At 52.5% G+C, this 26,151-nt stretch overlaps 2 protein-coding genes across 3 annotated transcripts; both read left to right on the top strand.

Moving 5' to 3' along the window:
* Window positions 1–6: 6 nt before the first annotated feature.
* On the top strand, window positions 7–4,526 carry CUTC (cutC copper transporter). The gene is made up of 7 exons (XM_026851149.1): window positions 7–82; window positions 335–544; window positions 1,822–1,857; window positions 2,274–2,407; window positions 3,004–3,031; window positions 3,429–3,534; window positions 4,088–4,526. Exons 1-7 carry the CDS (start codon window positions 79–81, stop codon window positions 4,197–4,199), a joined length of 630 nt encoding a protein of 209 aa, XP_026706950.1. The 5' UTR covers window positions 7–78; the 3' UTR covers window positions 4,200–4,526.
* A 1,235-nt stretch (window positions 4,527–5,761) lies between these two features.
* On the top strand, window positions 5,762–26,038 carry ABCC2 (ATP binding cassette subfamily C member 2). 2 transcript variants are annotated; one of them, XM_026851139.1, is made up of 32 exons: window positions 5,762–7,683; window positions 8,254–8,427; window positions 8,912–9,037; window positions 10,106–10,240; window positions 10,637–10,759; window positions 11,123–11,178; window positions 11,429–11,660; window positions 12,277–12,458; window positions 13,029–13,206; window positions 13,633–13,887; window positions 14,370–14,435; window positions 14,946–15,083; window positions 15,428–15,574; window positions 15,853–15,941; window positions 16,032–16,094; window positions 16,280–16,406; window positions 16,572–16,748; window positions 16,852–17,019; window positions 17,296–17,482; window positions 18,340–18,472; window positions 18,909–19,014; window positions 19,303–19,522; window positions 19,976–20,130; window positions 21,081–21,236; window positions 21,339–21,538; window positions 22,175–22,301; window positions 22,661–22,762; window positions 22,858–23,001; window positions 23,274–23,432; window positions 23,672–23,838; window positions 24,181–24,375; window positions 24,809–26,038. In XM_026851139.1, exons 1-32 carry the CDS (start codon window positions 7,642–7,644, stop codon window positions 24,936–24,938), a joined length of 4,659 nt encoding a protein of 1,552 aa, XP_026706940.1. In that variant the 5' UTR covers window positions 5,762–7,641; the 3' UTR covers window positions 24,939–26,038. The 2 variants fall into 2 exon arrangements, with proteins under 2 accessions (XP_026706940.1, XP_026706941.1); XM_026851140.1 differs by lacking the exon at window positions 21,081–21,236.
* The last annotated feature ends 113 nt before the right edge of the window (window positions 26,039–26,151 follow it).

Raw genomic sequence — 26,151 nt, 5'->3', positions numbered from 1 at the left:
GTTCTGACGTGCCTCTCCCCAGGTGCCGGCCGGATCGAGCTGTGCGCGGGCCTTGTGGAAGGAGGAACCACCCCGAGCATGGGTGAGCCTCGCCCGCCCCCGTTCTGCGGCGGCCCGGGTACTCCCCCTCCCCTGGGGCCGCTCCCCCTCCCGGGGGGTCGGGGGCCAGCGTGCCCGGCGCACCCTCCTGAGCGCCTTCCTTCCCTTTTCTCTCTTCGTTTGTCCTCCTCCCGCCTGCCCCCTGTACGCCTCCCCGCTGTTTTCATCATGCCTCCCCCGGTGGTTGGAGCTGCCGCGGTTGGGTGCTCATCTGCCCCTCTCCCTTTTCCCTCAGGACTGCTGCAGGTGGTGAAGCAGTGCGTGCGGGTCCCAGTCTTCGTGATGATCCGACCTCGCGGCGGCGATTTCCTCTACTCGGACCGGGAGGTGGAAGTGATGAAAGCCGATATCCGCCTTGCCAAGCTGCACGGGGCTGATGGACTGGTGTTCGGGGCCCTCACTGAGGACGGGCGCATTGATACAGAGCTCTGCACAGCGTTGCTGGGTAAGAGTGTCTCCAGTCAGAAGTGCTGGGCCGAGCTCTGTGTGATACCTGTGTTGTGGCAGGAGTCCAGTACTGCTTGGTCCAATGCTGTAGAAAGAACTGCGCAGGGTGCTTTGGCCTGCACATCTTGTCTCTGGTCTTGCCATCACTCTCCACCTTCAATAGTTTCATATATTGTTGTACCTGTGAGACATTGAATAGGTAGGAACCTCTGCAAACCAAGGGCCTTGCCTCAAGCAGTTCACACAGTTTGAGGCCCCCTGGGACATAATAGCAGGGTCTAAGGAGGAGGGAGACTTAGCTGAGCTGCTTTGGGGGCATCAGAATATTAAACTGTTGGATTTTCTTCCTTCTTCATTTTCTTTGCCTTTGTTTTTTGCCTTGTATCCCTGTTACAGGTGTCTAGGATATGACTCTCCTGGACAACCTGATGGGTTGCTGGCAACTCATCTTCATTTTTTTATCTAACACACCCAGTGACAAAAAATAATGAGAGAGAGGTAGAACCTTATAAAAAGCTACTGAAGCTGCAGTGAGAAATTGTTAGTCTAGACCCCTAACACACAGAGAGAAACAAAATTTGCTTCCGCATATTTTCTGTGAGCTACAGCCAAAGCTAAAGAGGGCTGAGCCTTTCTCTGGCGATGTGTGGTGCTGAGCTTCTCATAGGAAGGTGAATATGCTATAGGGTGTGCAACAAAAGAGAGGCGTCTTGCCAGGATTTGCTTCCACTAGAGCAGTGAGGTGCTCTGTTGGAACCAGTGTTTCCAGGGCAGGAGGCAGTTGGATTTCTTTTTATAAAAATAAATAAGTTTTGCCTAGTATAATAGAGGACCACTGGTGAAGTTTGTTGTGGACTGAGAGCAGAAGTTGTAGGTGGTGAAAGAAATCACAAAAATCAGCTCTCCTGCTTTCAAAGAGCACTTGTTCTGTCCCTTCTCCAGGTGGGTGATACAACTTCCCTGCTTCCTTCCTGCAGAGAAAGACATCCATGCTGGGAATGAGGGTTTTGCATGACCTGGATGAGATGGGGGATTTTGGTGTTACTTGTATAAACAAAGGTTTGTTGCTTCCTCAAAGAGCAGAATAACTCTTCCTCACCAAAGACCCTGGCCAAGGAGCAACAGCTGTGTTCTTCCCAGTAAATACTGGACTCTTCTGAGCTTCCCAGGAATGGCCCAAGAAGCTTTCTCCCTCTTTCATCTCATGTGCTTTATTGTTCTAGCCCCCAGGGACTCTCTGTACCAGCCCTGACTGACCATGTCTTCTTTTTGCAGCGGTGTGCCGTCCCCTGCCAGTCACATTTCACCGAGGTGAGTTGCCTGGGCCTGTGGCCCTGGCAGGGATCAGCCTCTACACCGCTGCCACGGGAAGATGGGGCTGGGAGGGAGCTGAGCTTAGTGTACTCTGGTTGTTATTTGGAGGGGGGAAAAGCTCTGCTTGCTGTGCAAGAGCAGGGTGTGCTTCTGTTCCTCCAGGAGGGGATCTGGGCTTGGGGGCTGTGTCACTGCCCTGTGTGGAGAGGAGGTGTCTGAGGAGCTGAGCACGGTGGCCCTGCCACTGCTGTGAGAGGGATGTCATAGTCGGGAGCTGTGTGTGGCTCCCCATGGGGGTGGCCAGCTTGTGAGAAGGACCCTTCCTGTCGTTGTCTTCTGGGCTCCTGAACTGGCTGGGGAACAGGGCTTGAGCACGATGAACTGATTTCTGAGCGATTATGTTGGTCACTCAGCCTTCGACATGGTACACGACCCTCTGGTGGCACTGGAGACCCTGATTTCTCTGGGGTTTGAACGGGTGTTGACGAGCGGCTGTGACAGCTCAGCACTGGAAGGATTGTCCTTAATTAAGAGGCTTGCAGAACAGGTAAGTGTTCCTTGTGCTCCGCTGAGTTACATGGCTGCTTCCTGGGCATTGCTGGAGGCAGCTCCTTTATAGTAGCCCTCATTTCTGTAAGTGAACTTCTCTCAAGGAGTGCTTGTCCTCCCTTTCTGGACTGGCCTTAATCTGGTTTCCAAAGTCCACATGCGCTGGACCCCAGAGTCATCCACAGCAGACTGGTTGGGTTGTTCTTGCTTGCAGACTGGGAGGAGGATGGTAGGAGTTGGTTTCAGCAGTTGGTGTGATTAGCCCACACAAACATCAGAGTGAGGTCCCTGCTGGTGGTCTCTCAGTTCCTGTTAGGAAAATGCAACAGGTGTACCTGAGAGGTAGCCAGCTGGGATAGAGAGGTAGGAGGAAACAGTGACAAGTTGACATAGCTGTAGTTGCCAATTCTTTTCCACTTTTCCATGTGAAACATGAATAGTATAAAAAGATGGGTGAGAGTGCACAAATCATAAGCCGTGGTGACATCTATGAGCTTATGGAAGGTGCTGCATGTAAGGTTTCTTTACTGCCCCACAAATGTGTGTGTGGATGTTGTGCTGAGCAATGTCACTAATATCTTACTCTTCTTTCAGGCGAAGGGAAGAATTGTGGTGGTGCCAGGTAATGTTTTTAAGTCATCTTTAACGGGTCCTGTAGTTCCTAGTCCCTGCTTCCTAGCCTCTTACCCTGGGATGTGCTCTCTGATGTGGCTTTCTGAGCCAGGTTCCCAGGAGGAGGAACCGTGGTTCAAGTAAAGGCTATGCAGCCAGCTGGGGACAGCAGAGTCCTGCGGCTGCTGCTCACTGGAGGATTTGGGGACAGCTCTAGATCTGTGGGAGAACATGAGCCAAGGCTTCTACCATCTCTTTTCACGTGCCTGGGGCTCCGTTGTCCCAGGGGCTGTCTTTTCCCTTCAGTGTAGATGGTGCTTGTCTCTCAGGGGGTAGGCCCGGGGGTGATGCCGGGTCTGGGACAGTGCCATCTGCACTGTGTGTGACATCGGGATGCTTCCCACCAGGGGGTGGCATCACAGAGCGCAACCTGCAGAGAATTCTGGAAGGCTCCACCGCTTCTGAGTTTCACTGCTCTGCTCGCTCAGCCCGGGACTCAGGGATGAAGTTCAGGTAACCAATTGTTTATTTTTTAGCAAAACTGTACAAGGGAAGACCTGGATTAATGGGAACCTGAGTTTGTAGAACAGGCATAAATTTCAAACAGCTTCCTGGGTGCTAATTACGCTCTTGTGGTTGGAATCATGATTCCTGGCTCTGTGTTCTGCAGTGTATGAATCCAGCAGTGCTCATCATCTGGACACAGGCTCAATGCAAAACTGGATCCTTGGGGCATTTCTTCTGCTACTGCTGTCCTAGGGCTTGTGAGTGCTCTTGTGTGGCACTTGGGAAGGCAGGTTTTGGTGTAGCTGCCTTAGACCTTTAACACTAGCATGTAGGATTGGGAGGTGCCTTACATTTGTCCACAGGTCTGCACTGGCTTTCTGTTGATGCTGTTGTTTCTTGCCTTTGGATTATTTTTCTTTCTATTACTGTCTCATCCTTGGTTTGGGGGGCACCAGCAGGTTCTTTGGCCACTGCTGAGACTAGGGGAGATAGTGGGTTTTTCTTAGTGTCTTACTCATCTGTATCACCTGCAGATAGTAACCAGTTGTTTTCCCTACAGAAATCCGAACGTTGCCATGGGAGCATCTTTCTCTGCCCCTGAATACTCCATAAAAGTGGCAGATGTGGCCAAAGTGAGGACCCTGAATGCAATCGCAAAGAACATTCTGTAGTGGATGGCACTGTGCTGGGACAAGAGCGCTGAGGCTCCAGGGTCTTCCCTGCCACATGGACAGATGGGTACTGCTTCCGTCCGCAGGCTGCAGAGGATGTGAACTAGGTGATGAAGCCTGACATCTCTTCTTTGGCTTCCCCCGAATGACCAGTCCCTGGCTTGGAAACTTGTGTTGGCCATTTTAAATAAAAGGACTCATTCCCAGATGTTGCAGCAGCAAGCTGTTTGGCAGTATTTGGGAGGAAGGGAGCTGAGCAAGTAGAGGGACTGAATTGTGTAGCACTGCATGTGATTGTCAAATAAACACTGCAGCTGCACCCCTCTTGCTGTGCTTTTTAAAAAAAATTATTTAAATTTTGCAGGTAAGACTGTGATCTGTGTCGCATAGCCTGAATTAATCCAATCACGTCCAGAATGCCAGGGAGGGAAATGTCATAACCACAGCTGGAAAACAAGGCCTGCTGTGGCCAGCCAGTAGGATGGCTGAGGATTAGCAATACAGCAGCTGCTAGGAAGCACGCTGGTAAGCAAAGGTGATAAATGCATTAACTTCAAAAGGGAAGCAGCTTCTAGCTACATGACTGATCAGGTGAGGTAGTTGGACAAGTGCCCTCACTCCTGGACTGTGGACCATGAGGGCTCGAGGTGGGGTGGGCCTGTGATGAGATTCCTTTGGAGGACAAGGTGCTTTTTCTAAGGGCCTTTCCAGGTCCTTTTCCCACCATGAAGCTGGTTCTCCATCAGTGCCTGGGGGAATGTGCCTGTTGGGTTATTGCTGCCTGGTCAGAATTGAAGGGCTAGATTCTTTTCAGTTATCCTGCAAAATTCCCAGTGAAAGATCTGAAAGGCATTGAAGTAGTCCATTAAGAGAGTAGAGACCCAGAGATAAAGCACCTTTATTCTTGCAGCCTGCTCTTCTCTACAAGATCCACAAAGCTGAAGAGAATCCCCCTGACAATAGAGATAGCAGACCTTCTTAGGAAGCAAAAAACAGGGTTCAGATCTGTCTGCCCAGCTTGGCAATAGCATCCAGCCTGTGAGAATGTACAGCAAAATGTGATATTTGACTGTGTGGCAGCACCTTCTGTAATTTCAAACAAAATCAGGTCATTGAAAAATCTATAACCGAGGTTGACTACGTGTCTTCATCTCAAAGGGCACATCCACTTTTTGACATGGATCCATCAGAGGTATCGGTTTCTCCCAAAACAGACCTCAGGAATGTATGTGATAGTTCTCAACATAGGATGTGGGAGAGGAATGGCTGCTTAGTGCTGGTGTCAGAGCCTGCTTCACCACTGTGGGTGGGCAAGCAGTAGGAAGGATCTAAACTCAGACAAAATTATTAAATTTGTGGTTATAGGCAATATAGTTCAGAATACCTGATTTAAGGGTTTATGCTTATGTTGTGAGGTTTCATGAGTCATGGTGATAAGTAAGATAGCGGTAGCTCAATTAACATGAATATTCTGCTGACACAGCCCCCCTAGCATCATAAACACAGAGTTTGGTTCTTTCCCTTTGTGTAAAGTTTAAAAAAAAAAAGAAAAAAAAGCTTTCAAACTCACATGGGGATATAGCATAACAAAGCAGAGAATCAAACCCTTCAGAAACAGAGATGAGCAGTGAGGGCTGGACTAATTTGTAGATTGCCTTGCAGAAGTATGTCCTGGGCCAGACTCTGTGAGGCTGGCGTGAAAGAATGCCTGATTTTGAAAAGTTATAAGATGGTGGACAACAGATGGGTGTAGGCAGAGGAGCACGGGGAAATGGTGTGGTATTGTTGGCCAAAGAGTTCTTACTGCTTTGGTTAGCTTGGTCCAAGTGAATATTTTTTGGATATTGTGGTGAAGGAAGCTTTATGGAAGGAGCTGAAGGACAGTGAGGTGGCTTTGTGGGTTTTTAGGAGGAACATGCCACAGGTGTGTGGGTAAAGAAAATGGGGGTGTGCTTGCTCTGAACACTGACATCCTGTGCTGAGCAAAGCACTTCAACTCTGAGACCAAAGGCAGGCTGAGGAGGAGCTGTGACGTACTGAAAGCCAAGACAAATGATGGGACAGAGCGTTGAATAGGAAGGTGTCACAGGCAAGTGGTACCCTTGGCACCAGCACTCCAGGGGGTATAAACAAGGCCAGAGGACACCTGTGCCAGTGAGCAGAAAGAAGAATCACATGAGCACTCTGGATGGAGATGGGATAAGGGAGTGACTGCTCCATTCACTATTTTTTTATCCATTGCATCAGATTGCTGCTCTCATCAGCAGTGTATTTGTTCTGGATCAGAGGACTTAGAACTAAGGGTAGCTTTATTTACAAAAACAAGTATATTTAATCAAACAAGCCAGTAATAATTAACTAATGAGTCGGACATTGAACTTTTCTTTGGTATTGATGGTGATGTTCATGAGCAATTACTCATGTATCACCCTTGACTTCTGAGTTATTTACTAACTCCATGAACAATGAGATGACAGAATCCTTGTAGTCACTCTACTGTCCCCTTTTACCTACTGCTCCCCAAGACATGCATGTGATAAAGCAAATTCAATTCCAGCCTTACAGTAGCACCATCCCCACCTGCCCCCACAGCTCCACCTTTCTAAGCAGCAAGGTGATGATTTAGTAGCAGTCACCCTCCTCAGGAATGGTCCTCTGGCTGTCTCAGATGTTGAAGGCTGCCTTTGAAATAAGATTCAAAGTCTCTTTGAGTTTAGTGGTCAGCCAGCTGCAATAACATGCAGGCAATGCAGAGATGTGGGAAAGGAAGAAGCAAAAGGAAGAGCTGGGAAAGTCTCCAAACTCTGCAAGTCAGAAGTTGGTAAATGGAACCCATATCCTGGGGATTCAGAAAGACCACTGCAGCGTGCAGCCAGCTCAGCTGCCAGATGCTGCAAGTTCCAAGGCCTGGAGTGCTGCTGGTGTCCTGGGCCTCCTTACTGGGTGGTGCACGAGAAAAGGTACTGTTGTCTTTGATTCCTGAGGGAACAAGCAGCCTTTGCTGAACTTTTTGGTGGCATTCAGCAGGCTTGTTCTGTCAGGAGAGGTCTGCTGCACCAAAGCAGTGTCTTTAGTGGGTCCACATGAACTTGTGTCTGTAGGTGTGCAGTGAGGAAGGCTGTGGTTTCTGAGCAATGGCTGTGGTGTCCTGCAGTGACTGTGACAGTGGCTTCTCTGCATCTCCCTTTTGATCCCTTTCTTGGGTCTTCCTCTTCTCCCTTCCCCAGAGCCCATGCAATTTGTGAAGTCCTTTTGGTCACTACTTTGGCTTGTGGTGTTGTGCAATAGCACCAAGTTAACAATTAACTACTACATGTCATCAGGGATTTTGTCCCAGCACCACTTGAGGGTGTGTGGGGACTTTTATCCCAAGCATCCACCCAGGACTCTCACAGCCAGGCAGAGCGAGGGGAAGGATCCACCATCTCTTCTCCCCTGAGCCATGTCAGCAGCCCTGGAGGAGTTCTGTGGTTCCATCTTTTGGGTGAGTGGCTGCATCTCCCCCATTGCCCACTCTTGGGGTAGGATTCTCAGTGGAAGGGGAGAGCAGTAGATCTCAAGGCCCACAGCTTGTTTAACCAGTGGGACCCAAGTGCCAGTGGTTGGAGGTTCTGATATTTATCCAGGACTGCCATGGCACTGAGTGCGGTGCACTGCGTGTGTGGTATCCACAAGACAATGATGCAAATAACAGTTCCCTGAGTGAGTCCTGTCCTGTTTTAGCTCCACAGCCCATCTGGGAACACAGGAAAACCTACATGAAACTCTTGGGGAATGATCTGGGTACTGCTGCTGCAGCTGGCCTGGCTCCAGCAACGGGTGGTTGTGGGGAAGGCCCTCCCAGGTTCGGGCATATAGACAGGTAGGGGAACATCACCTGGGACCTTGGCTGAGGGCTGAAATGCTCAGTCAGGAAGGTGGGTGTTGAGGAGGGGGTTGTGATGGGGTGGAACAAGGTGGGCAGGAGCTGTAGGAGTGTTGGTTCTTGTGCTGTGAGCCAGGTGAAGATTAAGCCATCCCGAGTGACTTGGCTGTCTGTCCTTGTTGCCCCCAGAATGCCTCCTACCTCAGTCGTCCGGATGCTGACCTACCTGTGTGCTTCCAGCAGACTGTGCTGGTCTGGGTCCCCCTTGGCTTCTTCTGGATTTTAGCTCCATGGCAGCTCCTGCCCATGTGCAAATCCAGAGCCAAGAAATCATCTGTGACCAAACTCTACATCATCAAACAGGTAGAGTGGGGCTGAGGGGGCACAGAGGGCAGGCTGGAGCACCCTGGGATGGAGGGGCGGTGAGTGGAAACCCTCTGGGCTGAAGTTAGGTGTGGAATGGAGAGATGGGAAGTGTGAGAGAGAAGGAGCAATGGGCTAGGGCACCATCTGGGACAGAAATGTAATCGAGGGCTCAGGATGAGGCATACCTGGAACAAAGGGGGTAACAAGGCTGGGATGCACTAGGAGGGAGGGCAGATGTGTGTACTGGAGCCTCTCATCTTCTGGGCTGTTACCCTCCAAGCTTCAAATGGTGGCAGTGCTCCTGTGGAAGTGCTGCAGCTTCATGGGGCTGTAGAAAGCTCTCCCAGGCCAGGTTTGGGTTGGAAAGGGTGTAATGCTGTATGGAACAGTGCTTTTATGCCTAACTGTGTTGTCTTCCAGTGATTCTCGGTGCCCATGTTGGGCTGGGTCTCCCCTCACAGCTGCTACCCTCTCCCCACAGGTGCTGGCTACCTTGCTGATGCTGACAGCAGTGGCAGAGTTGGCCCTGGCATTTGTAGAGGACACAGAGCAGGACCCCCTGCCAGCTGTCCAGTACACAAATCCCAGCCTGTACATCGCTACCTGGGTAAGGGATCAGCTGGTAAATGTGCTGTGTGTCACGAAAGAGACAGGGTGTGCAATGGCAGGGCCAAGCAGCAGAAAACTTCCCTTAGCACAGAGATCAGTGGGAAGCCATGTCCATGAGGGAAGTGTAGCCTGGAGGATGGGTTGGGACTAACCCTGAACATGTGTGGGTGTACACAAGGACAATAGGTTGAGGACAGGTGTCTGGTTGTACAGTGCTCCCTCCTTTTGTGCTTAAAAGGGGGATAGATACTATGCCTGTGAGTGTAGCTGAGCCTTCTGGCAGAAGCCTTAGTAGCAGCAGTATGGGTTTCACAGGGTTGACTGTGCAGCGTGAATATCAGACCACAGCTTGCTGCTCTGATGTCTCGCAGCGTCACATGGGTTGCTGCTCAGTTTTGTGTGAAGGGTGGAGAAGTGCCACAGGACTCCCAGGCAGAGGAGAAAGCTGAGGACATAGGGGCCATTTGCTTGATGGAAGTTGCAGGTATCTTATATGAGACATAGGTTATTGTAACAGTCTTAACAAAGCCATAATATTCAGGAGCTATAGTTAAAAGCAAAAGTAACACCCCGTTTGCTATCCTTCGTATTTTGTCACGTCATTTAGTTTCACATGCAGAGTTCATGTGAGGTTAGAAGTCAAGAGGGCTGCCCAGAGAGGCTGCGCTGCAGGATCTCTGATCCAGCCTTAGTTCCACGTCTGGAGGCAATTTGTAGGAGAGTGGGTGTGACTCCTCTCAGCTGGGCGTATCTGAGAATCTGGGGTGAGAACAGCTGAAAAGAGAAATAGTGCCTTGCTGTCATGTCAGGGTGTCTTCAGACCTTGCTTTTCCTATGAGGAGTCTGTATGTCTTCCTGAAATAAACCTTTGCCCTGTGCAATGAACTCCAAAGCTTACGTAGGGTTGGCAGCGAGTCAGGCACTAGGAGCTTAGTTTCTTCAAGGCAGTGAATCCCCCCACATAGATCACGTGTACTGGAGTCCTGGACACATGATCCAAAGGCATATTTAGAGCACAGACCTAGTCCTGCAGCCCTGCCTGAACCTCTGATTTTCCTTCCCCCAGCTCCTGGTCCTGCTGATCCACGATGCACGACGCTTCTGCTTGTGCAGAGACTCAGGGATACTTTTCTGCTTCTGGACGCTGTCCCTGCTCTGTGGGATATTGCCATTTCAGTCACTCCTCCGGAGAGCCCTGCAGGTGGGTTTGGTAGGAAGCTCTGTGCTTCCTTATGGTCTTGTCCGATCCACAAAGAAAGTCCCTTCAGACTTCATCTCTTGGCAAGATATTAGTGGTATCACTGGGGTCCCAGCTGCCCTAGGGACCTTGGGTGGCCAGAAGAGACCTGAGAAGGAATTGCTCTTTGAATTCATTCTGTCTCTTTGGGGAGGCATAAGCTCTCCAGACCAGTTTCTCCCCTTATGGGAGGAGGTCAAGGATAAGCAGGGAGGTGTGGTGGAGGAAAGATGAGCCAGGACCCAGAGCAAGTTTTACACTGCCTCGTTGGGCCAAGCCTTTTTCCCTGTGCTGGGGATGGATCTTCAATCAGTGCCAGGCAGCACCCCAACAGTCACCTTGGGCTCTCTGTTCCTGTAGGCACCAATCTCTGATGTGCCACGGTTTGTCTTGTTCTTCATTTCCTACGGGCTCCAGCTGCTGCTCTTCCTTGTCTCAGGCTTCTCAGACATCGCCCCAGAAACAAAGGAAATCACGAAGAAGGTGCGAGGTCCACGTGGGAGTGGGCTTGGGGTACCACATCCCATCTGGTGTTGCACAGCGCAGAGTGGGCTCCATACAGAGACTCCTCCTGGCCCCTGTGGGAGGGAAGACTTGGGGGCTTCAGCAAGGGGCACAGCAAGAGCTGGAGCCTACAGCCCCAGGGCATCTGCATGTGTGTCCAAGGCAGGGCTGCTTCTGGCTGCAAAATGGGGTTCCTGGGGCTGGGAGTGCTGAGTCAACTCTTGTCAACACAGTTTGAAACCTCTGGGGTTCCTTAATGGCTGGGAGTGCTGAGTCAACTCTTGTCAACACCACCCCTCAGTATCAATGGTCTCTTGGTACCTACTTTGCTTTGTACCCTAGAACCCAGAGGTGACAGCCTCCTTCCTGAGCTCCATCACCTTCGAATGGTACACCAGGTGAGCAGGGCTCCGTGGGATGTTGGGCTGGAAAAATGGAGAGGGGCTTTATGGTTGGCCCAGTCCTGTATGGAGGAGCCTGCAGCAACAGGCTGCTTGGAGTTAGTCACAAGAGGCACTGCGTTCCGTGCAGTCTCTGCAGCCTGAGCTTGGGGCCAGGCTGGGTGTGAAGGCTCTACATTTGCAGCAAGGAGTCTCCAACAGGTATAGAGTGGGAAACTTGCTGAGGAGGGATTTCTCTGCCCCACAGCATGGTTTTCAAGGGCTATCGCAAACCCTTGGAGATAGAGGATATCTGGGAATTGAAAGGTAAAGACAAGATACAGGCTATTTACACTGTTTGGGAGAAGAACATGAAGACTGCAGTGAGAAAGGCCCAAGCAGAACTGGAGAAACGGAAACGCAAGAAAAGACGCCAGAAAACTGACCCAGACCATGGGAACAACATGAGCAAAGCCCAGAGCCAAGACATCCTGGTGCTGGTAAATCCTTCTTACACTTGGTCTTGCATGGGACTAAGAGATCCAGGTCCAGCCTTGGGGAGTAGGGTTACCTCACCTCTCTGCAGCCCCCTTTTTTAGGTTTTCCCTTCTTCTGCAGGGCCATGGGCAAGGATGGGGGAACCCATGACAGGGTCTTCCTTCTCCTCAGCAGATCCCCATGTTTTGAGAGACCAAGAAAGTCTCCATCCTTCTGCCTTACAGAAGGACAGGAACCACTCTCAAGTCTGTAGTACAAGCAGTTCACTTATCTCTGTCTTCCTCTACCCCAGATACCTCCCAGCAATGAGGTCAGACTGAACATCACTATATGATCACCCCTGGACTCAGATTCTTCCTGGGGTGTCTGATTTTTGGCATGAGACGTTCAGGCTGGTCTGAGATTTGCAACGGTTTTCTTTGGCACACAAGATAGGTGTTAGTACTGGGGGTGTATGATGACACAAGCAGATCAGAGAGAGGGAACATGAGGAGGTAAAGCTAAGGCTTCATTCAGGATACCTGATCGTGGGGCTGTGGCACTGCCCGGAAAGCATCCTTCCAGGTGCAGGAAACCTGCACAACCAGCTCCTTTACTTCTGTGAGGGCTTTCCTCTAGGAGGAGAAACAGCCAAAGAGGAAGAAGAAGGGGGACAAAGGGGACTCTGGCCCTCGCAAGGATTTGCCCAGGGGCTGGTTGGTGAAAACTCTGTGCAAGACATTCTGGCAGAACCTCCTGCTATCGGTGGCTTTCAAGCTGGTGCATGATGGACTTGTGTTTGTCAGCCCCCAGCTGCTGAAGTGAGTCCTTTCTCTCTGTCCCTCCCTGTCCCGGCTTTGCACCCAGCCCCACCACCTCTCTGTGTGCACTGTATCCAACCCCATCACCTCCATATGTGTACCTCTCCCAGTCCCACACCCTGGGGACTTTCTGTGCCCTCACCAAAGGTGTGAGAATGTGTTAGGTTAGCTTAATGAAGAACTGATTTGAGCTGGCTGTCAGCTCTTATGGATGATATCTTGCTCCCTGCTCCCTATGTCCTTTGTTATACAGTCCTGCTCCCTTCCTGGAGACAGTCCTGGCTCTTCTTTGGAGCCTTTCTTGGGTCAGTCCAGCTCAGCCCAGCAGGACCTGCCCAGTTTGTTTCTCAGAGCTGCACAGATCTCTGTGGACAATCTGACACAGACAACCCACTGCTGTATGTGAAATACAGTGTCCCTGGGGTGGGGGTCCCCAGCTTGTGAGTGTTGAGCCAGGATGGCATCTCTGTCACTACTCTTGTGTGGATGGCCTTCCTGTGTTGGTTTGGAGCACCCTGCCTGGGTCTGTCTCAGTAGGGTGGGGGTCCCATGGACTGCTTTGCCCTCCAGGCTGCTGATCGCCTTTGTGTCAGATGAGGAGTCCTTTGCCTGGCAAGGCTATCTGTACACCATCCTGCTCTTCCTGACGGCACTGATCCAGTCCCTCTGCCTGCAACAGTACTTCAGCTTGTGCTTCCAGCTTGGTATAAAAGTGCGTGCGAGTCTCATCGCTGCCATCTACAAGAAGGTTGGTATGGCCCTGTCATCATCCCCACTGGCTTCCTCCAAGCTGGGGTGGGGATACTGGCATCCATTGCCTGCCCCATCAACCCGGGGGAACTGTTTGCTTTTTATTTCCCAGGAAGACACAGGGAGAGCTTGGCTTCTGGGACACCCACCCAGCACTGGGGACACTGTAGGTGCTAGTTCTGCCTGGGACTTGGGTGCTGCAGCCATATGTTTGACAGCTAGCAGGGGCCAAGGGACGTTTCTCTTCAGAGGAGTGCAACACCTAGGGCAGCAGTCACTGGGGTTCCTGCATGGGGATGTGTTTCTTTGCCCCCAGCATCTGGTGTCTCCTGGTGTGCAGGCAGTGTGTGGCCAGCAGAGGGGCAACTCTGACAGCCAGGCTGCTCCCAGACTGGTTTTCGGTGACTATGCTTTCTCTTTCCAGGCACTCACTATGTCCAGTGCCACCCGCAAGGAGTCCACTGTGGGGGAGACTGTGAATCTGATGTCAGCTGATGCCCAGAGGTTCATGGACATGGCCAACTTCATTCACCAGCTGTGGTCATCCCCCCTGCAAATTATCCTGTCCATCGTCTTCCTCTGGGGAGAGCTGGGCCCCTCTGTCCTGGCTGGCATTGCAGTCATGGTGCTGCTGATCCCCATAAATGCGTTCCTGGTTGCCAAGTCCAAAACCATCCAGGTCAGTGGTGGGTACAAGATCCTCGCAGGGCCTCCCACTCCTGAGGCCCTCTGTTAATCCCCTCACTCATTTTCCACACTCCCCTACCCTTCCCTGTTATGCTGTGGATCTTTCCCAGCCTGGGAAGTTCATCCAACTTGGGATGGGGATGTCTCCAGCTTGAGCTGGGGGGTGATCAGCTGAGATGAGCAGGAGGCAGGTGACCTGTTCTACTCTCACAGCTGAATTTGAACAGGGCTAGGTGCAGCCCTGAGGACTGAAAGCAAGATATTACCAACCATGAAATGAAGCTTTAGCTTCTACCTGACAACAGGATGCTGTATTTTTCCCAGGTTGTCTAGAGCTCCAGGGAACTAAGGTCCAGCTTTGTGAGATGGCTTCTTTGGGCTCTGGAGCCCACCGTTCCTTCCCCTGTGGCAGCCCAGAGGTATTTCCAAGGGTGACCTGCTGTCTGAGGTGACCTCTGGCTCTTCTGTTTGTAGGTGAGGAATATGAAGAACAAGGATGAACGCATGAAAATAATGAGTGAAATCCTCAATGGAATCAAGGTGAGAAGTGGAGACCCCCTGGGCAGCTGCTGCACCCCTCTTCCTGGTGCACTGTATCTGGAGGCAGCACACCTGTATAACCCTACAGCACCAGTGTAATAGTCTAGTTTGGGGCTCCTGTGTCTGGGGTAGTCAAGCCTTAGTCTCTGAAATTCCCTTGGCTTCTTCATCCTTTGAAATGTTGGCTGGGGAGGAGCTCTGGGTACCTGGACTAAGACTCTGGAGCCAAGAGAGGGTTTTCTGAGGGTTTCTGGATGGCTGTGGTGGTGAGCAGGCTGCCATGCTGGCAGAGGGGCTGGTACTGACCTGCAAGCTAAGGATGAGGGAATAGGAATGCTGTGTGGGAGTGCCATAAGCCATGGGACAGGACAGGAAAGGGGAGATGCAGTGGCCAAGCAGGCTTTTGAGCAAGCCAGGAGCTGGTGATGCAGGTGCTGGCCACTAGAGAACTTGAGTGTGGAGGTGGGCAATCCCATGAGGCCAACACCACTGACCCTGCTTATCTCACAGATCCTGAAGCTTTTTGCCTGGGAACCCTCATTTGAGAAGCGAGTCAATGAGATCCGGGCACGTGAGCTCAAGGACTTGGTGAACTTCAGTTATCTGCAGTCAATCTCTATCTTTGTGTTCATGTGTGCCCCCTTTCTGGTGAGTGCCAACAGGTCTGGGGAGGGCTGCACCTTCCTCAGAGCTAGGGTTGGGCTGTGTCCAAGGGGGTGGGAAAGATTGTGAACCTCGGCTGGAGCGCTTCTGTAGCGAGGAAGGGGCTGGTTGACAGATGCTTGGGCTGCAGAGTATGGTCCTGGCTGCTGGCAGGAGATCTGTGGTGGAAAGGGATCCCATCAGAGTGGTGAGATGGAGCCCAAAGGAGAAGGGAAGCAGGAGGGGAACAGGTCCCCAGCAGGAAGGTGCTGCTGAGGCCTTTGGGGAGCATGAGGGTCTGGGCTGCACAACACTACACCAATGGTAGCTTTCCCTGCTCTCTCTCCTAGGTCTCCTTGGCCAGCTTTGCTGTCTACGTGCTGGTGGATGAGAACAACATCCTGGATGCACAGAAGGCCTTTACTGCCATCTCCCTTTTCAATGTGCTGCGCTTCCCCATGGCCATGCTGCCCTTGGTCCTCTCTTCCCTGGTGCAGGTCAGCAGTCACATAGGGCAGGGGGTGCTGGGGGATCTTATGATACCTTTGCCCAAACCAGCACATGGGGCTCAGGTGTGTGATGGACTTGGCCCTTGGGCACCCAGGACTCTGCTGGCAGTGGGGTGGGACAGGATTCACATACATGACACAGGCTTGGGGTTCAGAGGTTGGTGCTGGTGCTTGGGTGGGGGCTGTCTGTATGGGGTGCTCTGCTGTGGGCCAGCCCACCCAGCTGCACCTTATGCCCACATGCCATCCTTTTTCTGCCATGTCAGACCAATGTGTCAACTGTGAGGCTGGAGCGCTACCTGGGTGGAGATGATCTGGACTCCTCAGCTATCCACCACAACCCCATTGCAGGCAGGTGAACCTCCAGGTTACATCCTGTGGATCACAGGATGCCCCAACCCTGGGATTTTCCAGCCCTGAAGGATGTCTCTCTGCTGACAGGCAGTGCTGTGCTTTTCTCGGAGGCCACCTTTGCCTGGGAGCAGGACGGCAATGCTGCGATAAGAGAGTGAGTGCTCTGCACCATGTTGGGAGCAGATGGGTGGGGAGAGTCTTTCTATGTCATTGTTTGGGGATGGCAGTCACCTCTCTCAGTGCTGCTAGAAGCAAGTGCCCTGGAGCACTGTGCTGGTCCCTTGCAGGAGTCAGCAGGTGACCTGCAGTGCTGCTTCTTCAGCCCTCATGTCTTTGCAGTGTTACCCTGGACATCGCACCTGGGAGCCTGGTGGCGGTAGTGGGGGCTGTGGGCTCAGGAAAATCTTCACTGGTGTCAGCCATGCTCGGGGAGATGGAGAACATCAAGGGACACATCAACATCCAGGTGTGAGGAGCTGGCCAGCACAGGGGGCTGTGGGGATGCTTGGGAGCTCAGTGGGGAGGCAGTAGGGCAGGACTGGTCGCCAAATGATGTCTCAGGGCATGCACAAGCTCCAGGAGGTGGCAGTGCTCAGACTGATGCTCTGATGACGTAGCTGTCTCTTTCCAGGGCTCCCTGGCCTATGTCCCCCAACAGGCCTGGATCCAGAATGCCACACTGAAAGACAACATCCTTTTTGGGTCAGAACTGGATGAAGCCAGGTATCAGCAGGTCATCAAAGCCTGTGCCCTCCTTCCAGACCTGGAATTGCTGCCTGCAGGTGACCAGACAGAGATTGGAGAGAAGGTATCAGCCCTGGGCACTATGGGTTTCCCACAGCACCTGCAGCAGAGGACAGAGCTGTTGCCCTGTGTCAGCCCAGTGCTCAGGGAGGTCCCTTCCCTTCCAGGGCATTAATCTGAGCGGAGGCCAGAAGCAGAGAGTCAGCCTGGCCCGGGCAGTGTACAGCAACGCAGACATCTACGTCCTGGATGACCCATTGTCTGCTGTAGATGCTCACGTTGGCAAGTACCTCTTCAAGCATGTGCTGGGGCCTAAAGGGCTGCTGCAAAAGAAGGTGAGCACCCATGCCTTACTCCCCACCAGCTGGCCAAGCAAGAAGGGCACTGACATGGTGTTGACTGTCTAGGGAAGTCACAAGTTGCTTGCTTGGGACAGGAATGGGTCCTGTGGCTGGGGCTGCAGTAGGCAGGAGAGGCCTCACGGGTTCCCCCTGTAGCCAGACAGTGATAAGCAAAGAGATCCCCAAGTAGGGGATGGAGAGCCCGCAGGCCCATGGCTGGGGAGTGAGGTGTGCTCTGATGCTCACTACCCTGCAACCACTTTGTTGCAGACACGGATCTTGGTGACGCACAGTATCAGTTTCCTGCCCCAGGTTGATAACATCGTGGTGCTAGTGGCAGGAGCAGTGTCTGAGCATGGCTCCTACAGCACCCTACTTGCAAACAGGGGGGCCTTTGCCCAGTTCCTGAACTTGTATGGCAGCCAGGAGGAGGATGCTTCAGACAAAAATACCACAGGTACTGGGAACACAATGGGGCTGCTGCAGTTAGAGGGGCTGTGCATGTCTTCGGGTTATGGAAACCCTGAGACCTGATCAGTCAGTCCGACCTGGCTCTATCCAACCCAGGTGCCAGTGATGACTGCTGTGAATCCTTCCCAGCTTCTGGCAATCATCAGCATAAGGACATTCTGCTTAAGATTTGCATCTAGGCATTGTGTTGAACAGCCAGTGAAGAACCTGTCTATTTTTTTAATTCCCTTTTTAGTTCATTTGATTATGGGTCCCATAATCTTATGTGGCAACAGACTCCATACCTTAGTGATGCTGGGGTGAGAAAGATCCTTTGGTTTATTCTAAATGTGCTGTTGGATAACATTTTATCTTTATCATATCTGACAGTGCTATGGGGAGGAGTGGTGTCAGGTCAGGTGGATGCTCACACTTCCTGGGCTCAGCCTGGTTGTCCAGCTGGAACTTGGCTATTCCCAGTCCATCCCCACAGGACCCATCTCCACCTGCTCAAATAGATGCTTCTGGAGTGACATGACCTACCAGATCTTGCACCTGCTAAACTAGCACAAATCTCTGCTTGAGGTCCCACCAGTGGTACTGGGATAAGTCAGCAGCAGGGGCTGCCTCCATGCAGGCTTTTAGCCCTACGTCCCCTATCAGTTCTCCCTCCAGCACAATGGATTCTGTCCTCTTCCTGCTGTACTGGGCTTGCAGCAGGGTTGGGGAACGTGTGATACATGGTGCTACGACACAGCCTGGGCCTGGGGTGTGGGGTGGAACTGAGTGCAGCAGAGGTGTATGCGTGGGATCTGCTCTCTCCTCAGTGCCTGACCGTACCTTCACTCATCCTTGTGCTTGTAGCTGTTGCTTTACCTGGGGATGAAGAGCAGGATGATGAAGACATTGAGCCTATTGTGGAGGAGAGCCTTGATGATGTGGTGACCATGACCCTGAAGCGAGAGGCCAGCATTCGTCAAAGAGAGTTCAGTCGCAGGTGGGAACTCAACCTGAGCTCTCAGGTCTCTCCCTGGGCCCTGCATTGTTCCCTAGGAAAGAGGGTCCCTGGGGGCTTCCCTGGGGGGTTCTTGCAGAGAAGGGACTGGGAGCCTCCCTATGTACTCCCACCACCAGCTGGGCTGGGTCAGGAACATCTGATCTTGCCTTTACTCACATGAGTTTGTCACAGCCCTACTCTGTGGTCTTCCTTGAAACTCCTGCTGCTAGTTAGTTTTTTTGGGATGAGGGCTATGATTTTCATGGCTGCAAACACCTCAGGTTTCCACAAGGCTCATTTAAAGCTGCCCTAGTTAGGACATTATTTCCCAGAGGGCTCCAGCACTAGAGACCAAGTGCAGCATAGGGATGGACCCCCAGAAGAGTAGGACCCATCCAGCACCCTACAACTAATGGTGCCCATCACCTCCCTGCAGCCTTAGTAAAAGCAGCACAAATTCCTGGAAGAAGGCCCAGGAAGAGTCCCACAAGAAGCTGAAGGGAGAGCAACTGATTGAGAAAGAAGCTGTGGAAACTGGCAAGGTGAAGAGGATGGATGGATGGATGGATGGATGGATGGATGGATGGATGGATGGATGGAGCACTGTGCTGCCCTGGCTCAGTGCTACAAGAGCCTGGCTGTGGCTCAGAGAAGCTAGTGCTGGCTGGCTGTGGCCCCATTGCCTCCAAGAGACACTGAAGGAGAAGAGTTGCCTGGGCAAGGTGGTAGAAAAGAGCACTGTGGGCAATAAGGCGGGGGTCCCAAGGCTGTGCTGGGTGTCATTTGCCATGGTTTGCTGGGCAGCAGTGATAGATTGAATTGGTCCACAGGTGAAGTTCTCCATGTACCTGCGGTACCTGCATGCTGTTGGCTTGTGTTATTCTTTCTGGGTTGCCATGGGCTATGTTGGACAGTATGCTGCCTTTGTGGGGACCAACCTGTGGCTCAGCGCCTGGACTGACGATGCGGAGCGCTATCTGAACCAGACCTATCCCGTGGAGCAGCGAGACCTGCGGATTGGTGTCTTTGGGGCTCTGGGGTTGTTACAAGGTGAATATGGAAGCACAGGGGATCCCCCTCACCTCAGCTGTGTGGTCCAGAAGGGATATGGCTTGCAAAGCCTGCAGCCAGCAAGGCAGCAAGGAGCAGGGGACCCAGCATTGTGTTCATTTGCCTGCTGCTGTCTTCATTCTGGCTCTTGGCTGAACTGGGGACAGATACCAGTCTGAAGCCAACATAAATTGCCCCAGGAAGTTGTTGCCCCTTTAGGTTGAAGATCACTGTTCTTAATCAGCCCAAGGCTTTTCAAAAGGGTTAGCGTTCTTCCCTTGTGGTGGGACACAGTTACTGGTGCCTCCCAAGAAGGTGGGATGCAGGACTATCACAGTGGCTCACTGCAGGGCTGCTGGCTTGGAGCTGCTTGATGTGTCCCTTGAGCCAAAGGGTGCCTGGAGCCAGTGTCACACATGAGCTGGTGATGACTGCCCTGTGCTCTCCTTGCAGCTCTCTTCCTGCTCTTTGCCACCCTCCTGTCTGCTCGTGGTGCCATGCGAGCCTCCCGGGTTATGCATCAACAACTGCTCAGCAACATCCTGCGTGTGCCCATGAGCTTTTTTGACACAACCCCAACTGGCCGTATTGTGAATAGGTTTGCCAAGGTAAGAGAACAGCCCCAGCATGGAGAAGGTTCCAGAAGGTCTGGAGAGCATTGAGTGATGGCATAACCCTGTTGCTGTTCAGCACTGCACAGATGAGACCAGACCAGGGTCTGGAAGGGACCAGAAGGGCATGGTGGATGCAAGGCTGACTGTGAGGCAAATCACAACCTGGGCTATACTAGGAGGAGAGTGGCCAGCAGATCACAGAAAATTACCATCTCCTCTGCTCACTGCTAGGGAGGGCACACCTGGATACTGTGTCCTGTTTTGGGGCCACCTGGTCAAGTGGGATGTGGAGAAACTGAAAAGGTGCAGGGTAGATCACCAAGAGAGGCAGGAGCCTAGAGCTCACATCTCCTGCTGAGAGTCCATAACTAGAAGGATAACTCATTAAAAGATACAGTCTTTGCTCTGTAAATAAAACAAAGACAAAATGAGAAAGATGGAAGAATACAGACAGGTAGTTTTCATACATGCTGCCATTCCATTTCTTTCTTTGGTGCTATCTCTTGATTTTGGGGAATAAAAATCTCTTTTGGGATCAAGCCAGTGGGCCTGTAGGGTTTACTCTGAGATGAGGAAGTATGTGGTGCCCAGCTACGAGACAGCTAATGACCAGATGGAGACCTGGATGCAGGAACTGAACTCAGCCCTGTCCCTCAATTCCTGCTCCTGCATCCTGGGTCCAGGCAAAGATGCAGTTCCCAAAGCTGGTTTGTGCAACAAGGGAATATTATAGAAAGCTTCCCTATTAAATCAGCTGTTCCCAAGCTAAAATCTGTGGCCTTAAATGGAGTTGTGACCCTAACACTAACTCAGTGTCATCCAATATTTTTGTGTCTGGCACTGTTGCCACATAAGTGTAGCAAGCCTGTACTTGTGGGGCCTTGGGCTTTCTCACTCTCTCTGGGGTCACTGACTGCTTCTCCACACTTCTTTGTATGCTCCAGGACATCTTCACAATAGATGAGACCATTCCCATGTCCTTCCGCAGCTGGCTCTCCTGTTTCATGGCCATCATTAGCACATTGCTCATGATCTCCCTGGCTACCCCATTCTTTGCTCTCATTATCATTCCCTTGAGCATCTTCTACTATTTTGTGCTGGTGAGTAACCAGGGCTTGAGAGAAGCTTCTGCCCTGCTTAGAGCAGTATCTTTGGTGCTGCCGGGCTTTGTGTTGATAACCAAGCCGTGTCCCTCATTTCAGCGCTTCTATGTCTCCACATCACGCCAGCTACGGCGTCTGGACTCAGTCACCAGGTCTCCTATCTACTCCCACTTTGGTGAGACAGTGTCAGGTCTTTCTGTGATCCGGGCCTATGGACACCAACAAAGGTTCCTGAAGCAAAATGAGAGCACCATGGACATAAATCAGAAAAGTGTTCACTCCTGGATAGTCTCAAACAGGTGAACTTTACTTCTTATGCTACAGTACAGCCTGCAGCACCTCTGCCCAGGGGCCTCTGGGTCCTGAGGGAGGTCCCTGAGATGCTGCAGTCCTTCTTGATCTCATGGCTGAGGGTCTGTGTAGGAACTGGGGGAGCTTGGGATAGGGATACCATCTGTGGGAAGGAGACATTTTAGGGTGATTTTGAAAGCCAGAGTGTGGCCCCTTACAAAGTATTCAGAGCTTGGGCAGGGTGAGATGTGCTGTCAAGGGCTGGGATGCTCTTGGTGGGATCTGAGAAGAGGCCAATGCCCCAGGCCAGCTGGGAGTGCCATGGGGCCACTGTCCAGTGTTGATGTGTTACTGGTAGGATGCTTTGGGTGCGCAAGGGTTGTACAGCTGGAGCTCCTCTGATATGTGGCATTACCAGCACAGGAGGTTACATCTGAGACCCAGGGACTGACAGATAAAATTAACTTCCTTGCAGAACTGACCACATTGCATGCTGTGTAGGTGCAGGTACCATGTGTACAGCGTTGGGCTCAGGGCTGGCTGCACAGGGATGCTAGTGGGAGGCTGCTCTTACTGCTGGGCCCTGTGTTGGGTGCAGGCAGATGCCTCTCCCACCACCCCTCAAGCATCCTCTCCTGGTGCAGGTGGCTGGCCATCCGTCTGGAGTTCGTTGGGAGCCTGGTGGTCGTCTTCTCTGCGCTTCTAGCAGTGATTTCAAAGGGCACTTTGGAGGGCGGCATCGTTGGTCTTTCTGTCTCCTCTGCCCTCAATGTGAGTCAACAAAAGCTTTTTCTTATTCCAGGACAGGGCTGTTCCTGGGAGCTCTGGGCTGGCTACAGGCAGCTCTGATCCATGGAGAGGGGATTATCCAGGGTGTCCCATCACCTGGGGAATGCTATGCTAGCTCCAGTGTGAGTGGGATACTTGCTGCCATGGCGAGGAGCACGGTCCCTCTGTGGATCAGAGATGCTGCAGCAAAGCTTTTGAAGGGCTGAGAGAGGGGGCTGCAGAGTGAAGAGTTAGGGGCCAGGCCAGGGATCCTTGTACCTATGCTGAGTCCCTGAGCTGAGGTGGGAGGTGCTTGTTCCTGGGTCCCACTGAGCTCTGCAACCTCTGGTTCTGCCGTGCAGGTGACCCAGACACTGAATTGGCTGGTGCGGATGTCTTCAGAGCTGGAGACGAACATTGTGGCTGTGGAGCGGGTACATGAGTACACGAAGGTGAAGAATGAGGTGAGGAGACCATGATTCAGTCAAACACCTGCTGCACAGCTTGATTCTAGCCAGCATCCCAGGCTGCAGTCCCCCTAATGCTTCTGTGCCCCCAGGCTCCGTGGGTGACAGAAAAGCGTCCACCCCGTGGCTGGCCCAGCAAAGGAGAGATCCAGTTCGTCGACTATAAAGTTCGTTACCGACCTGAACTGGAGCTGGTTCTTCAGGGGATCTCCTGCAATATTGCGGGCACTGAGAAGGTGAGGACCTCTCTGCCTCTGCCCTCACTACAGTTTCCCAAGTGACACTGTTAAAGTTATTTGTGTCCTCTTGGCTTCAGTCTGTGGATTAGGGAGGGATGGTGACAGGATGTAGCTCCTGGGGACTCAAGCTGCAGGGCAGGGACCAAAGGAGACAGTCTGGGAGATGGTGATTGCAGATACAGGGCAGGAAGGACCACCAGACCAAGATGGAGAGCATCTGCCTTGTTTTCTTCAACCCTGTCAGCTGGTCTAAATAGCTGCTTCCACAGGTTGGGGTTGTGGGCCGGACAGGGGCTGGAAAATCTTCCCTCACCAACTGCCTCTTCCGGGTGCTGGAGGCTGCTGGAGGGTCCATCATCATTGATGATGTGGATATAGCGACTATCGGCCTCCATGACCTGCGGCAGAACCTCACCATCATCCCGCAGGTGAGCTGACCCCACCTTCCATATCTCACTGCTGCACATTCTCCCCAGGCTGTGTTCCCTGGGCCACCCCTTGCCATTAGTGTATCCCTGGGTGCCGCAGAGTCCGAGGGCCTGTGAGCATGCTTTTGCTCCCTCTGCAGCAGGGCAGGCTGTGGCCAAACTCGTGGGGCTGGAGCAGCTGCAGCAGCTATATGGGTGAACAGCCGTGGTGTGGCTGAACACAGTACTGTCCTTGGCAGGACCCCGTGCTCTTTACTGGCACCCTGAGAATGAACCTGGACCCCTTTGACCAGTACACAGACGAGGAGGTCTGGAAGGCCCTCGAGCTGGCCCACCTGAAGACATACGTGCAAGACCTTCCTGAGGGGCTGCTGCATCTTGTGAGCGAGGGAGGGGAGAACCTGAGGTGAGCAGAGGCATGTCCTGCTCCCCTCCCGTCCCAGGGACCAGCAGTCTTTAGCAAAGTGGCTGTCCAGGGATGAGGGCACAAAAGCTTCTGGGAGTGAAGGTGGGAAAAACAGTCAGGAGTCAGGGCTGTCAGGGATCCAGCATGAGCCAACCCTTCCTTGGTGGCCCAGAGAGCAAGATGCTGAGGGATGTGTTGCTCAGCGTGGCAGATGATCGGCTGGGGGAAGGCCAGGGAGGGCTGGGCAGGAACGGTGCTGGGGTCAGGGCAGCGTGTGGCAGTAGGCTTGCAAAAGCCCTGCTGGTGTCTGCCTAGTAACTCACATTCCCTGCCTCATCCCAGTGTTGGGCAGAGGCAGCTGGTGTGCCTGGCCCGGGCTGTTCTCCGCAAAGCCAAGATCCTCATCCTGGATGAAGCAACAGCAGCTGTAGATCTGGAAACAGATAATTTAATCCAGACAACAATCCGGAGCAAGTTTGCTGACTGCACTGTCCTCACCATCGCCCACCGCCTCCACACCATCATGGACAGCAACAGGTTCTGTGGGGCAGTACTGTGGGGGAAGGGGGATCTGGACTCCTGGGATGGGGTGAGAGGTGGCCAGCAGCAGAAGCAAGGATGCAGGGACTGAGGCAGGGGTGGTTGCAGCGCCCAGGACAGCAATATACAGAGGTTCTAAGAGAGAGAATAGAGGGAGGGGAAGGATGGCCATGCAGTAGTTATGCCTTTGGGGGAAAATACTTTTTTATGGATCCTTCTTTACAGCAACAGCTGTAAGAGTGTTGTTGACACCTTCTGTGTGTCACCCTGCCAGTACAGGGAGGAGAGCTGTGCCCTCACCTCTGTGCTGAGGAGGTGAACTGCATAATGTGGCTGTAGGAGTGAGAGTCGGTGGGGCTGTAGTGCTGGCACCAGCAATGCTATCGGCTCAGATCCTGGGAGCTCAGGCCTTCTCATTCCCCTCTGCCAGGGTGATGGTGCTCCAGGCTGGGAGGATTGTGGAATACGACAGCCCTGAGGAGCTGCTCAAGAAGCAGGGCACCTTCTCTGCCATGGCAAAGGACGCTGGCATCGTGAATACAGAAACCACCACACTGTAGGTGGAGCAGAGCAGCGTGCAGGTGTGTGCACAGGCACCTCCCTCCCACTGGCACTCACCAAGCAGGCACCGGCATCTCCCTGCAGCCAGGCTGCCCAGGAATTTGTGTCTCTGCAGCCAGGAAGAGGAGAGGGTGGCTTCTCTGGCTGTCAGGGACCGAGGATCTAGACTTGAGTGAGCTGTTAACCCTGTTACTACGCCCTGCCTGCTGTGAACACAAGGGTCTGAAACTGCTAATTTATTCCAGCATAGAGGGGAAAAGTTATCAACCAGGCAGGGAGACCATTACCCCCTTAGGGGGTCTTAAGTTTTTGTATAAAGTTTTGTTCACCTTGTCAGGGGAACCTAGCTGAGAGATGCCTTAGCACTATGGAATGAAATTTACAGTTTAATCTGAGTGAATGTTATAATTTATTTACTTTTTGTAACTGTTTCTAATCTTCCAACTAAAAATCTGACTTTAAGACATGCTAAATCAGCCTTGATTTAGCTTTAAACCTGGTTAGTGTTGGGGGAAGCTGGTAACACATGGTATGCAGACACACATAGGCACAGAGTCCAAATGGAATGGCACAGCCATACCCAGACATGATCACTACTCTTTGGCTGTGGAGGTGGAGCCAAGGCCTTCCCGTCTTCCCTACTGCTCCTTTGGGTTGTAGTGCAAACACACGAGGCAGTCCCTGGGGCTACCCTAACCGGTAGTGGGACAGCTTTTGGGCTGTGGCTCCAGACTACAAACCTGATTGTGGTGGAGTCAAGCTGGAGAGGTGCAGGCACACGTGCCTGCTACACTGACATGCACACACACAAAATAGGGTGGTTACTGTTCACAAACTCTTCTTTGTTCCTGGGCATGGAAGCTAGGAGCTGCAGCCCTGACCCTGGCTGCTGGGTCACAATGCACACTGCCTACCCCTCACAGCTGGGCAGACCCCCTCACCCCAGCGTGGTGGTGGGAGGGACACAAGCCCCCCACAGCCCCAGCAAGAGGAAAAGACTGGTGCAATCACTTCATCTTAATGAAGAACTTTCTTGTGAGGGTTTCTGAGTGCCTGAGCTGCAGCTGGCTCAAACACCAAGGCAGAAGCATGCAGGACCCCACTGCTCTTCCTGGCCCTGCAGGGTCTGCATGCAGGCTGTGGCTTTGGCCCCCAGCCCAGCACTGGCTAGACATTCCTCTCAGCTCTCTCACCACTTGCACAGGCACCTCT

This window comes from Athene cunicularia (assembly GCF_003259725.1).
Source record: "Athene cunicularia isolate RWA chromosome 6 unlocalized genomic scaffold, athCun1 chr6_part1, whole genome shotgun sequence".
Lineage (NCBI taxonomy): Eukaryota > Metazoa > Chordata > Aves > Strigiformes > Strigidae > Athene > Athene cunicularia.
The sequence above is the reverse complement of the archived record's forward strand: the minus strand, read 5'-3'. Positions and strand labels throughout refer to the sequence as shown.